The sequence below is a fragment of the Trachurus trachurus genome, assembly GCF_905171665.1.
Source record: "Trachurus trachurus genome assembly, chromosome: 7".
Classification (NCBI taxonomy): Eukaryota; Metazoa; Chordata; class Actinopteri; order Carangiformes; family Carangidae; genus Trachurus; species Trachurus trachurus.
In genome coordinates, this window is record NC_139901.1 from 18,664,601 (window position 1) to 18,678,403 (window position 13,803).

The window sequence follows — 13,803 nt, forward strand, 5'->3', positions numbered from 1 at the left end:
GAAAGCCATGAAAAAAATAAAAATAAAATAAAAATAATAAATAAACAAATATAAACATGACATATTAGAGTCTTAATAATATTACAATACATAAATCAATTATAGTTTCCTGGGGTCTGATGAAGGGAAATATCAAACAAATATTGATATAGACATTGTACATTTTTAGATATGATACTTTTTAGTGAATCACAATATATTGATAACTCTTTCCAAAAAGTAGGAAAAAATGGGGTAACATTTAGAGATTTACATATGTTGCCAATATATTATGAGATTATTTAAGAGAAATTCCAGTTTTGAGTCCTTTAAAATTACACCAAATCGTATTTATTTATTTATTTATTTTTGACAAAGACAAATTATTTTCTGTAAGTCGACCACAAAATGCATCCCAAAATAAAACAGAAACATCACAGGAGGGGAAAAAAAGTGTTCTTGTGTTTGAATTTTATTATTATTATTTATTTTATTTTATTTACAAAATGTACATTCATTAGGTGCGTTCGCAAGACAGTAACTCCCGTGTGTTCATATTTTGTCTTTATGTATAAACTTTGGTTTTACATCTGTATAAAAGAAAAATTCTCAATAAAAACTAAAGGAGGGGGGGGAAAGCACAATAACTACAATCTACTACCAAAACCCCGCAGAAAACTACAGTGCGGGCGGCGGAAAAGGAAAAGGAAATGGTTTCAGCAGAGGTCACCGAGAACTCGCGGTGGCAGCCGGGACCTCGGCGGACTGTGTGCCTGCGCTGAGGAGAGGTGCGTGTCCCCAGTGTCCGCTCCGGTCGCCCGGCTAGGAATGCGCCTCACCAGCCCGGTGTGTGGAGTCGTGATATACTCGGTGAAACGCTAGCGGGGCCTGTGGTGTGAGAAGAAGAGTCATGGTTTGGCATCGCTTCCACCATTAGTGTCTCGGCGCTTTGCTGCTGCTGCTGGTTTGATTCATTGAGCCGTTAGTAGCCGTTGGTAACGTTAGCCCGCTGCGTTAACGTTAGCGTTAGCCTCTGCCTGCTAGCCGGTTAGCTGGAAGCCCAGACACGGACTGACTGCTCACACACAGCCGGTGTTTCCGAGGGAGACGACGCCGGTGGTGGTGGTGGTGGTGGTGGAGGTGGTGGCAGGCGGGGGCCGGGAGAACGCGACGGGGTGGAGGTGAGTCAGGAGCGGCTGATGAGTTCAGACCAGAGCGGGGAGCCGCCGCTGCTGCAGGAGGAGGAGGCCGATCCGGGACCGAAGACCGGGGGGAAGGACGACGAGGCTCCGCCGCTGGGGAGCGAGGGAGGGTCAGGCGGCATGGTGAGTGCGGCCTTCTCTAAGCTACCGAGCTAACGCTAATAGTTATCAGTGGAAAAACCTGTTAGCAGCAGCACATAACCCCCACCCCCAACCCCCCAACCCCCCAAACGTGTGGTGGTGGAGCGATATTTATCAAGCAGCTAGCAGCTAAATTTAACTCAAACAAGACTTGTATTATTATTAACACACCCAATTTTATTCGGCTTCAACTCAGCGAGTATCTGTGTGAACCGCCCTCTGGTAGCAGCGTGTAATCTTACGGTGGTTATCAAACACAAACAGGAGCGAGACAGAGAGAGGGAGTGAGCTGCAGGTGATCTGCTCTGCTCCTTCACTGCTAACGTTAGCTTAGCTCCTGCAACAGCAGCAGCAGCAAGCTCATTAAGTAGTTTGCTGAGTAATCATTAGCTTATAAGTGAAGTTATGACACAGTAACTGTAAAATGGGCACGTTTGGCTGATTTTGGACCGACTGAATCATCTTTAATTCAATTCCGTAGCTGATCGATGCTTCGGTTATTTATTGGCCCGACGGATGAAGGTTCATTCACTCCGTTATCTGTGAGCTAATCGCGCTGCTGCTGCGAGCCGAGCCGAGCTAACCCAACCTAGCTAATAGCGCAGTGACATGCGTTGCAAATACCTGGCCCTGTGCTGCGCAGCGCAGTCAGCTGATATTACTTGGCTCGTCACGGGCCTGTGACACAGAAGCGTGCATTGTAACCATGTGTCAAGTTTCACGGCACATAAAATGTTCGTGCTCATTTGATTGATACAGAGGCCTTGACCATCTGACAAACCCGTTTAATTCTTATGTGTGTGTGTGGCTGCTGGTGGAGAGAAGTGTGTCTCCAAGGCTTATTGTGACTGGCAGCTGGTCTGGTCAGGCCCGGTGCTTTTGCAACCAAAAAAAAAGGGAGTGGATCCAATTGCAGGTGAAGAGAGGGAGAGTGGCAATGTCAAAAGAAGGAGCTGCCAATTTTGATATAGCAGTGTTTCGAAGGTAGTATGAAGATGTCATCCATTCCCCCTTTGGATTAAAGCACAATCTACTACAGTCAGGTTGACATCAGTTTCTGTGTGCCTTAATATGTACTGTACCTGATCTATTCTTGGCCACGGATCTTTGCAGGGTCAGGATTTCTACTGCCACTCCACACCCCCCTTTGATACAGAGAGGCCGGGCAAATCCCTGAATAATGCATCTCAAAAATGTAACATGTTGGGTTAAAGTTACATAAAATAGCGTCAGCATTTATGCAAGTTATTTTACCCAGCTTTGTCTGCATTTATTGGCCCATTGCAGACATTTTGGTCACACAAAGCCTCTATAATCACCCCCCCCCCCTCTTAAAGGTCCACACAGGCAGCAGACTGCTTGCTGCCTTAAATGTTGTAAACAGGGGATCATGCCACCCTTTGTGGGCACATTTCATGGTACTTCTCTGGTTTCCAGTGGTATGCAGGTGTTGCCACCATCCTGTTGTTGGAGATCACAGTTGGATAACTTTTTTTTTTTTTTTTTTTTTTTACACTGTTTCAGTTTTTCTATGTTGCTGGTTTTAAGATAGTGGACGTGTGTGTTTGTGTGTGCGCAATGCTAAGATGTTATATTTACTTTGAAAACTGTGAGTTAACATTGAATCTCACTTCCAGACTTTCAATACCTAAGAGTCTACTGGTATTGATGCAAATTTCAGAATTGATTGGTTCTTGTCCTTTTTAAATGGTGTCATTGATATACTTACAGTCTTTAAATGAGTTTTCTTGTGTATTTTTTCCATTGAAATAATTACATGAGATTATTATGTTGCCCATAGTTCATAGTTTTCCTGCACTCATTGAATCTCACATAATAGCTTCATTTGTTTATTTGTGATTCTACTTCCTACTTCATGCTCAGTAAGAACTGGGTATAATCTAACTTAAAGTGATAATGTAGATAAACAAATGAGTGCTAGTGGTTTGACTGGTTAATAATTAAAAAATACTGTCTGTCGGTCTGTGTACTGTTTGGTCATTAACAAATTAGTTTGAACGGCTCAAACTTTGCAGAATCTTCATTGATTGTAACACTGGTCAGATGCAGTAAGAATATTAAACACACGATGCTCAAAATAGCATAGGTCTAAGGTGGAGATGCAGCATGTAAATCACATTCAGATGCTGTCGGACGTCAAATAGCAGCTGTCTGATTAGTGACAGTTTTACGTGTACAATGTTATCTACATTATTCTTTGTCCCTGTGTGAGTTTGTCATGTTTGAGTGAGAATACAAACACATTTCTGCTGTTGCTGATAAGAATTGCACTCTGTTGATCCTGCTTTTTCTTCTCTGAAGGTCACCTCTAAGGGCGCCGGCTTGAACCCAAATGCCAAGGTGTGGCAGGAGATGCCTGTGGCCCCCAGCGAGGCTGTCACTAACAGCCCTCATTGGCCCCCCACGGACATAAGTGAGGGTGAGATTTACTTCCATCAGCAGAATTTAATGTCCATTAGAGAAGTTATAGGACATTTTTATTGCAGTTAACTGATTTGAAAGTGAAAAGTGGACTCGATCACATCCACATCTGTTGATATAAATGTTAACTTATGCACATTTGACACCTGCTATTACAGCTATTCACACACTTAAAAATGTGTAGATATTATTAAGGAAAACATGAAAACAAACAGCTTATTTTTATTAATACACTTACACAGTGCGATGGTATTGTATGAACAGGACTTTTAAAACAAGCGAGGTGAATCCGTCCTAAAAATTTGGTCTGTCCGTTGTTGGTTCTGAATGAAACTCTTCACCTTGTGCGCAGGTTATTCTGAGTCTTCGTCTGCTGGGTGCAAGCCGTACACTGTGGGATTCACAGCCCTGGATGACAGCAGCTCCACAGCAACAGCTGAGATAGCAGTAAATGGAATGGACCCTCCAGAGTTGGGCTTTTCCCCCGCTGAGTCCACCACAGGGACCGCAGGTCAGCCACGTCACATCACATGCAGTCGTCTCCACACGCCAGCTGTGGCTGCAACTAAGGATTATGGTGTTTTTCAGTACATAGTTTTTACGATCTAAAGATTAAATGGAATCAAAACATTCACATGCACAGTCGGTTAACGTTTATCGTTTACTGTAAAACCATAAACGGACTCATCTGCTCTGCAGAGTCATAACTCTCACAAACTTGCAACAAGACAAGCTTGTAAGCACGCATACTGTTTGGCCACACCTCGCCTGTGCAGATATTTGTATTTCATTCACCACGTTTGCATGCAAAACCCTGTGTGTGACTGTGTGACTCAAAAGGTCAAACCATCAATACAACTTAATTGCACATTTCAGTCCAGTAAAGCCTCACGTCTCAATATTTGTATTGAAAACAGTGAACTATTCACTTTTCCTTCCGCTGACATTTTGTTTTTGGTGATCAGGGGATTCCAAAGCTGAAGAGCAGCCGATCTCCTCCGAGAATCTACGAGAGTCTCTGAAGAAGGAGCTGGAGTTTTATTTCTCAAGGTATTGGGCGAGCACTTGATGAACGATGGTTAATACGGTGGTTCTTGTCAAGTCAAGAGTCGACTAATGCGCTTGGATTTATTGTGTTGTGATTTTCAGAGAAAACCTCTCGAAGGATTTGTACCTGATGTCCCAGATGGACAGTGACCAGTTTGTCCCCATTTGGACTATAGCCAGCATGGAGGGCATCAAGGTCCTCACCACTGACATGGACCTTATCCTCGATGTGTTGAGATGTAAGTGAAAAGCTCATTGCGATGCACGTTAAAATGAATTACACACGTCTGTGCTGCGTCCAGATCTTAACACCATGACCCCTCCCTCAGCCTCTCCTATGGTACAAGTGGACGAGAAAGGGGAGAAGGTGCGTCCTAATCACAAGCGGTGCATTATCATCCTGAGGGAGGTCCCTGAAACAACGCCTGTTGAGGTAAATGCTTGTTTTGACACGGTTGTCAAACTGTTGTTTATTATCTTTAGGATGATTTTACAAAACTTGTCTTTGTCTAATTCACAGGAAGTGGAGTCGCTGTTCAAAAACGACAACTGTCCAAAGGTGATAAGTGTCGAGTTTGCGCACAACAACAACTGGTACATCACATTCCAATCAGACACGGATGCTCAACAGGTACTGGCGGTCAAATGTCTCCTCCTTTCCTCACATTGTCAGAGTGTTGAGTGAAAATGTTGCACCGTGCACTGATGTATTATTCTCTCTTGTGCTCCCCAAGGCGTACAAGTATCTAAGAGAGGAAGTAAAAACATTTCAGGGAAAACCCATCATGGTGAGTCGAATCAAAAGTCCTTTGTCATTTTTGGAAAGGCCTGTTTGTCGCATTATAAACCATTTCCTCCTCCCTTTTTTTCTGCTGACAGGCCAGGATAAAGGCCATCAACACGTTCTTTGCGAAGAATGGCTACCGTAGCATGGACAGCAGCCTGTACGCTCAGCAGTCCCAGAGCCAGTCCCAGTACAGCTCTCCGCTCTACATGCAGCACGTCTACCCCCAGCAGCAGTACCCAGTCTACGGCATCGTACCTCCCACCTGGACGCCTTCGCCCACACCGTATTTTGAAACTCCTCTGGTGAGACACACAGTACTTAACATGGTAACGCAGCTACACAAACCTACACAGATCCAAATGTGGTTGCGTTTTATATGAATTCAAGACATAAATATGATGAAACTGACCCGAAAAACTGCACATTGTGCGGCTGCATTATTAGGAGTCTGCGTAATCAGTTATGAGTCATCGCCACCCTGTTTGTTGTGATGTCTGGAGGGAAGTGTGTTGAGTGAATTCAAATGAGTCCTTTCTTTCTTGCAGTTTGAATTGTTAGAAGTAAACACCCAATATTTAGCTAAATGAGTTAGTCATGATATTCTGTATTTTCTAAAACAGTTAAAACTTCCAGAGCAAATGACGCTGTAAATGTGTTTTCCTGTCTTTGTGCTCGCTACTGTGTAAATAACTGTGGAGGTTGTTGCATGAAATAGGATTTGTTAATATTGCATTTCTTCCACGTACAGGCTCCGTTCCCCAACAGTAGCTTTGTGAATGGATTTGGCTCAGCCGGACACTACAAAACGGCCTCCAGTTCTCTTAACATCACGCGCCAATTCAACAGAAATCGGTAAGAAATCGTTTTCATGTCCAGAGGTGTCACGTTTTCAAAGTTTCTCATCTGTCCCATTCTCATGAACGCGAGATCTCGGTCACAGCTTGAGGGAATTTTTCTTCAAATTTGGCACCAACTTTCACTTGCACTCAAGGATGAACAGATTAGAGTTTGGTGGTCAAGGGTCAGCGTAGCCTCACACCCATCCCATTCTTGTGATAGTGATATATATATTGGGATTACCCTTAGGGAATGTCACTCCGTCTAGCACAAAGGTTCAGTCGGGCTCAAGAATGAACTGGTTAGTTTAATAGTCAAAGGTCACTGACGCACACACTTTTAGACCAAATCTAAGAATCACACACATCATACTTTTTTAGTAAGTAACCACCTTCAAATTCTTCACTCCATGTATAAGTCAGGAGAGACGTGGATGTAAACTGCAGTTTGACTGGTTGGTGCAGGCCATTTATTCATTTGTTGAGTTTCTTTGTTGGTTTCGACCAAAATCAAAAGTGAGCTAAACTTTTCCACTTGGAATGTTTTACCACCTGTGTCGTTGTTTGCATGAAATGAAATATTGAACTTCAGATCATCTGCAATTAAGTTTTGTCTAAAAAAACAAAAAAACAATGTAACCTCATCAGGGAACTGTTATTCACTCCCTGTCTTCTTACTGTCCCCACAGTGTCCCCCTCTATTCAAGAAAGAATGTAATAAATGCCTTCAGGTACTATTATACTGTACAATAAGCTTCATCGCTACCCTCATCTCTTACCATACCGCAGCAGCAAATGACTAAATCCATATCAGGGCCCATTCCTTCTGCCAGTCAGACTTAAATAGCCACAATCCCTTTCATCTTCACTGTGATAAATATTTGTTGCCAGGTAATGGACATCCTGGATTTGTCATGTCATTTTGATAAATGAAGGCCTGCCTACGAAACGGCAGCAGCTGCTGTCTGATTCGGAGTAGATGGCTTTCTCCAGTTATCATCACTTTGGCTGCAAAATATCCTCTTTGCATTTCCACGATTACACGTAACAGTTTCTGTCCATCACAACTAACCATCAACTTGATTTATTCATTTTCCCCCCCCCCCCCACCCATGTTTTACTGCTGCTCCCCTTATCTGTGATTGTATTACCATTATGCTATGTGTCATACGCCATAACAAAGAGCTGCTGACAGTCTGAAGCTGGTGTCCATATCGAGCTTTAATCAGTGTGCTTCAAATCTCGTCACAAAGCAGCCTCACAAAGAATTACCACACAGTCCCCTTCCCAAGTCAGACCCGGTGATGAGATCATGATGCGCATAGAGGGAAGCTGGGGAGTGGGGTAACTGGCTTTGATTCTGTCTTTCTCCTCTTTATCTCCTCCTTTCCTTTCATTTCTCTCTCTACTCTCCTTCCAAAGTCAAGTGCTTCACTCCCATCCCAATGAGCGTTCAGATTATGAGATCTGAGGGTCAAAGACTGATTAGAAGATCAATCCATTGTCAACCACATTGCCAGGTTTTTGACGGCAACAACGGCCTCAGTTTTATTTTTGTGGTTCATTGAGATTTTAGTCTCGGTCTTAAGATTTTGTCATCACTACTCAATGAGTTTATGATTGGTTGCAGATCATCAAACACACAGTATAGTCTCGTCTGCACTAGTTTATACTTCTTCAACCAATCATGAGCGCAGATGTAGTTGAGTGCCCGCTGCATGTGAACATATTTACCCTGAGGACACAGCATGCTGTCTCAATCCTCCTGTAACGTGCCAACGTTTTCAGTGGGTGTCACCAGTGTTTCCTTTAAACTCTTCAACCAATCTCAGCTTCTATTATCCAAATATTGTTGAGGGATCCTTCAAAATATAGTTATTAGATTTGGTTTACTGTACACAGCCTGTTGTAGGCCCTATAATCAATACTTGCAGTGCAGTTTCCTCTATGCAATCCCAAGCTCCATTTAAAGGACCATGTTAATACCCATTAAACTGGCCTGCAGAGCTTAAGTGGCTGTGTAACAGTATCTATAGCATTATTGTTCACATACTAATCTAAAGGGATATTTCAACATTTTGGCAAATTCGCCTATTGTCATAATCCCTATAGTCATAGCAGTAGGTTAATTTCCTTTAATTGTCAGTGCATGTTGTTTTGAGATCGGCGGGGGAGAGACGGAGGCGCACAGTATTTCCACGTTTCCCTCATCAAACTAAAGGTCACAACTTGTGACTTGTTTTGGAGTTGTTGGATTGTGTATTTAGTTTGATGAGGGAAATGTGGAAAAACCGTGCTGCTCACGTCTTTTCCCCGCCGATCTAAAAACAGTTTGCACCAACAATTAAAGTTAATGAATCTACTCCTTAAAACTATTATATACATACAGTATAGGGATTATGGCAATATGTGAATTTGACAAAATGTTGGAATATCCCTTTAAAGGTTTTGGGGAAATTACCTAGAGCATGTTATTTCAAGCAATGCTTATTTAGGCCCTGACAATAGTATAATTTAGAAATATACACAGTTGGCAGTTTATTAAGTACACCCAGCCAAAACAAGTGGGAACTGATCCAATAGTCCTCTTGGATTAAAGCCGGACTTCCTAAAGGTTATACATTTAATTTTGTGTCAATATTGTTTCATAGATGTTGTTTCAGCTTCATGATCATGATAAAGGTGCGGTATTGAATTCTAGGTCTGTTTGTCCACATTTATTTATATCAGTGACGAGCGACCACATCACGCAAAAATATTTGAAGCAATACCTCTCAACAATTTCTACCAGAAAGTTAATCAAGACAGTTAATTGGTGTAAAAAAAAAAACACCTATATGGTCAGTGTAGCACCTCCTGAAGGTCTAGAGGTATAAATCATCCTCACAGGAAACACTGGTTGCTACTATGCTGTAAAAGTTGTTTTGTTTTTTCTAAACGTTGCCCTTCCTCATCGTTGCCTTTTCCCTGTTGCAACAGAAACCACGTGAAGCCCCAGGTGAGGACAAGCGAGGTGACCCCACCCTCCATAACTCCTGTCGCCTTGGAGAGCCTGACTGGACTGCGCAGCCCGCAGCCCCCTGTCCCCGTCGCCGCGGCCACCACTAACCCAGTCCAGACCGTCTCTGACCTGAGCATGGCGTTCTCACATCTCTCCTCCTCTTCCTCGGACCCAAGTGATGACAGTGGCATGTCTGGACGCGGAAGGTGAGTTTTGGTGGTTTGGCTTCAGCTGCTGTTTGATCGCCGCCTGACCGTCATTGCTGCTGCTGCTCCTCAGCTCAGATTTGATCAGTGGCACTGTTGATTGATGAGGAGTCATTATTGATAATTTAATTGCATTTCAGACGGAGCACGACCTACAGAGGAACACGGAGGAGGCGAGAGGACGAGCGGATTTCGGTAAATGGCGGTTTTCATGTCGTCGTGAAACCTTGTTGCATCGAAAGCATGAATCATCTCGTGATCTTTGTTTGTTTTGTCCATTTTCCTTTATCAGAGGCCTGTACCACTAGCAGAGGTCAAGGTTTCTCCACCCAAGTTTGACTTGGCTGCTACCAACTTCCCACCACTTCCTGGTTGTGTGGTCAGCACGCAGGGAGAGCCTGTATTAGAAAACCGAATGTCCGATGTTGTACGCGGTTTGTACAGGGACAAGGTAAGAAGAGAAAACTTTAAGAGTTTGTAAATCATTTGGGTTTGTTAACACGGGTAGGTTTATAGAGAGGAGGTGTAACGTACGTCATGTTTTTTTTTTTTTTACAGACCGAACAAGCCAATAAAGAAGCCACTGTGAGTCAAGGTTCAGGCCAAGCCTCAGGCGCAGAGGAAGCTGCAGCGGTCCCAAGTCCTGCCCTGGCAGCAGCAAAACCTGCTACACAACCACTCGGCCCCTCGGCCCCTGGGTACGACTTTCTGACTAGTAGCTAATTAATTCAGTACCTCTAGGAATCAGATGCCTGTATTAAAACTCAAGAGTATTGACGTGTATGTCCGAAACTGTTCTGCTGACAGCGTCACTCGTCAGGAGAAGAGGGTTGAACGGGCAGAGATCCCAGCACCAAAAGTGACCCCACGTGCACCTGTCCAGACTACTGTCAACGCCTCCCCCGCCACACAGCCTGTGCCTGTGCCGAGCCCCAGGCCTCAGCCCGCTGCCGCCTCCACGCCAGCGACACCCAGCACGCCGGCCGCCGCTCCAGCCACTATTCCCACCCCTGCGCAGGTGAGAATCTGGTTCTGTGCAACGATGGCGGACACGTCCTCCCGATGATGAGATCTATTGCGCATAGAGGGAAATGAGGCAGTGGACTGACTGGCTGTGGGTCTTTCTCTCCTCTCTCTGTGTCTCTCTTTCAATTTTTCTGTCTTTTTTTCTCCCGCTCTGACCTTTCCCACCACAAGTCCAGAACGTTCACTTCCCATCCCAATGAGCGTTAAGATTATGAGATCTGAGGGTTTCACACGAGAAAACATGAAAATGAACGTATGAATTTGATGATTAGGTACATCTTTTACTTCTGCTCTTTTTTCCCGTCGTGCTTCAGGAGCCACGTAAGCTGAGCTACGCCGAGGTGTGCCAACGACCACCCAAGGACCCTCCTCCCCCCGCGGCCCCTGCTCCAGCTCCCCCCAGCACCGCGTCGGGCCAGCCGTTGCGCGAGTTGCGCGTGAACAAGGCCGAGGAGTCGGGCTCCAGCAGCGCTCCCGGAGACAAGCACGAGAAAAGCCACGACAGAGAGGGCGGATGGGAATGCAAGGAGAGCCGGCCACCGCGTGAACGTGACTCTCAAGGCTACTACCGCAGCAACGGCCCCAGAGGCTCCGGGGGCCTCAAGTTCCGGGACCAGCGGCGCCAACCTCCGGCCCGACGCATCTCCCCCCAGGGAGGCTACAGGCACACTGGCAAAGAGCAGAATATCCCACCAGTATCGCCAAAGTAAAAACTTGATATGAATAGAAAAAAGATGTATGAATATATACATGGATATATATAATTATATACAAATGAATAACATAAAAGCAACAACATTATGGTAGCCACCTTCCCCCCCTGGAACTTGTCCAATGAAAAGCTTTTAAAACGACATTAAGACCGGGACATCCAGGACTAATGGGCAAAATGACACCTGAAGAACTTTGACGAGTGATTTGAAAAGGAAACAAAAATCTTGTCTCGGCCTCCAGCGTTATGCTTAACAGAATTTAAGTGCGATTTATCTGGAGGTCATCTCATTTACGCTCTGCTAGGGAGAGGTGGGATGCTGGGCCACGTAACTGGCCCTCTACCTTTTTTTTTTGATTTTAAAGAATAGATGTTGGTCTGCAAGAACAATATGCACTAAGAAGAAAAGAACATGCATATTTGTCATGTACATATACAAAGATATCACTAACACGCAATGAGACATCAGTCTTTTTTTTTTCTTTGGTTTTTTTGTGTGTGCTTAGGGTTGCAAGTATGACTGAAGGGTTGACTGATGTCTGTGTATGCATTGATTGTTAAACAAAATGATTGAAGTGCTACAGTGTGCTGTTGCACTGATGTAATGAAATGGATGATTTTTGATTTTTACATCAGAGATTAAGAGTCGCTGTCCTGGAACTGGACAGTGTAGTCTTCTAATGTATATTAATGAAATGTGTTCTATGGTGGTATTTTGATCCTGGTTTATGATTGGCTACAGCCGTAACAGTCGGATATCAGAAAACCGTTGATGTACGCCGCAGTCAGATGTGTGGTTTTGTTTGAAGCCGAAATCCACTTTGGGGTGCTCACTGGCCTGTTGGCCACGGTGAATCTGCTAGCCTGGTCCAAAGTTTTTCATGTTAAGTTTTATCTTTGCTATCTATCTGAAATGTTTTTGAGTGTACCCGCTCCATTGGATTCAGATTATTGTCATGTTGATAATCAGTCAGGTTCTCTGTTTACATGTTTGTTTGGGTAGTAGGATGATGTGTTTCAAGAGAAGGAAAAAACAACAACAAATAGGTTAATGGTAAGATTTGACTGTTCAGTGCGCCTGATGGTTTAGGTGAGGTTTGGCTTTTCTACATCATCACAGGATATCCAGGTTAAGCTTATATCTGTGAATTGTTCTTAACAATGGCATAGTGTCAAAAAAAATAGACTGAGGAGTGCTGTTAGTTAAGGATGATAGCTACATAATAATTGGCAGCCGAGTCGTGGGTATAAGGAGAATTGGAACATTTTTCACGTGCTATGTGCCAGCTGCCTACGATCATAGTGTGCTAGAATAAAGTTTTGATTTTTATTGACGAGGTCTGCTAAATAATGTAGTCTTGCGGAACCTTTGGCCCAGTAAAACTGGATTTTGAAGAAGCTGTAGCAGTGTAGTTGCCTATGCTATATTGTAATAACCCTTCACTAGAAATGTGTGTGGGAGAATGTAATTGTTCTAGTTCTGAATTTACAGAGGGAGGCTTTTGACAGCAGGTATCCACCAGATTGTTTTGTGCTTTTAGGGTGAGTTTGCTGTTTTCTTTTTGTTTTGTTTTTCTTTCCTTTTTTTTAATTTTTGAAAAAAACAAACAAAAAACAAACAGGTTGACTTAGAATTTGAAGTTTTACTTACTGTATGTATTGCTTTTTAAATTTATTTATTTTAATTCTGATGCGCAACGCTTTTCTCCCAATCTTGGTAGGCTGGTTTCCCCAAAGTTGTGTGAAATCGCATTGGCAAAATAAAATCACGCATATGACATTTATATACTGTTCGAGATGTCAGCTGAGAGAAAATACTTGATGCATTGACTTTGGGTTTAGTAATGCAGTAAACGAGTAACCAATCACTGGGGCTGTTTAATTCTTTTTCATTAATGAGTATGAGCAGCTAGTGATTTAGTATAATTAAATAAATGCACTAACTTGTTTTTAAAAAAAATAATCTTACTTGTCGGTAAGGTGAAATCATTTTAGAAGCATATGGTTGATGTTGACAGGCTTGCGAGTACCTACAGGAATTGCTTCCCCCCTCCATATGTTTGGGTTTTTTCTGTTAATTTGGGTTGGGGTGGCAAAAGGAAATATAGTAATGGATCAACCAAGTGTTTGAGACACAATCCTAGAACTGTATGAAATGTCACCAAAAATAAATTATTTTGATTTGGCTTTTCCAGCGTCACATTTCTTTCTGCCATTTTTTTTTGTCTTTGTTGCATTGATGATGACGACACATGTATGGTTTATAGTTGTGCCAGGTTGGATCCGAGTGGTAATTTCAATGTCATTTTTTTCCTTCAGCCTTTGATGTGTGAGAGTCACAGGTGTCAACTTTGATGCTAATATTTTAGCTTAGTTGGGTGTCTTATATCAGTCATACCAGGTCAGGTCAGGGTCTATAGGTTC

At 43.3% G+C, this 13,803-nt stretch overlaps 1 protein-coding gene across 4 annotated transcripts; it reads left to right on the plus strand.

Annotated features, from left to right (window-relative positions):
* The first annotated feature begins 720 nt into the window (after positions 1-720).
* On the plus strand, positions 721-13,565 carry larp4aa (La ribonucleoprotein 4Aa). 4 transcript variants are annotated; one of them, XM_083975723.1, is made up of 17 exons: positions 721-1,304; positions 3,645-3,762; positions 4,117-4,275; positions 4,730-4,814; positions 4,914-5,050; positions 5,141-5,244; positions 5,332-5,442; positions 5,546-5,599; positions 5,691-5,900; positions 6,347-6,450; positions 7,124-7,165; positions 9,414-9,641; positions 9,782-9,836; positions 9,934-10,092; positions 10,200-10,339; positions 10,449-10,659; positions 10,982-13,565. In XM_083975723.1, the coding sequence occupies exons 1-17, from the start codon at positions 1,179-1,181 to the stop codon at positions 11,375-11,377; spliced, it is 2,439 nt and encodes an 812-aa protein (XP_083831849.1). In that variant the 5' UTR covers positions 721-1,178; the 3' UTR covers positions 11,378-13,565. The 4 variants fall into 4 exon arrangements, with proteins under 4 accessions (XP_083831849.1, XP_083831850.1, XP_083831851.1 ...); XM_083975724.1 differs by having other exon boundaries at positions 3,645-3,756; XM_083975726.1 differs by having other exon boundaries at positions 731-767.
* Positions 13,566-13,803: the final 238 nt, after the last annotated feature.

Bases quoted from the DNA above. Each gene is read 5' to 3' on its own strand.
- larp4aa (XM_083975723.1), top strand. From the start codon at position 1,179: ATGAGTTCAGACCAGAGCGGGGAGCCGCCGCTGCTGCAGGAGGAGGAG. The intron at 3,763-4,116 runs GTGAGATTTACT...CCTTGTGCGCAG, and splicing joins CCCCACGGACATAAGTGAGG to GTTATTCTGAGTCTTCGTCT. The intron at 4,815-4,913 runs GTATTGGGCGAG...TGTGATTTTCAG, and splicing joins CTGGAGTTTTATTTCTCAAG to AGAAAACCTCTCGAAGGATT.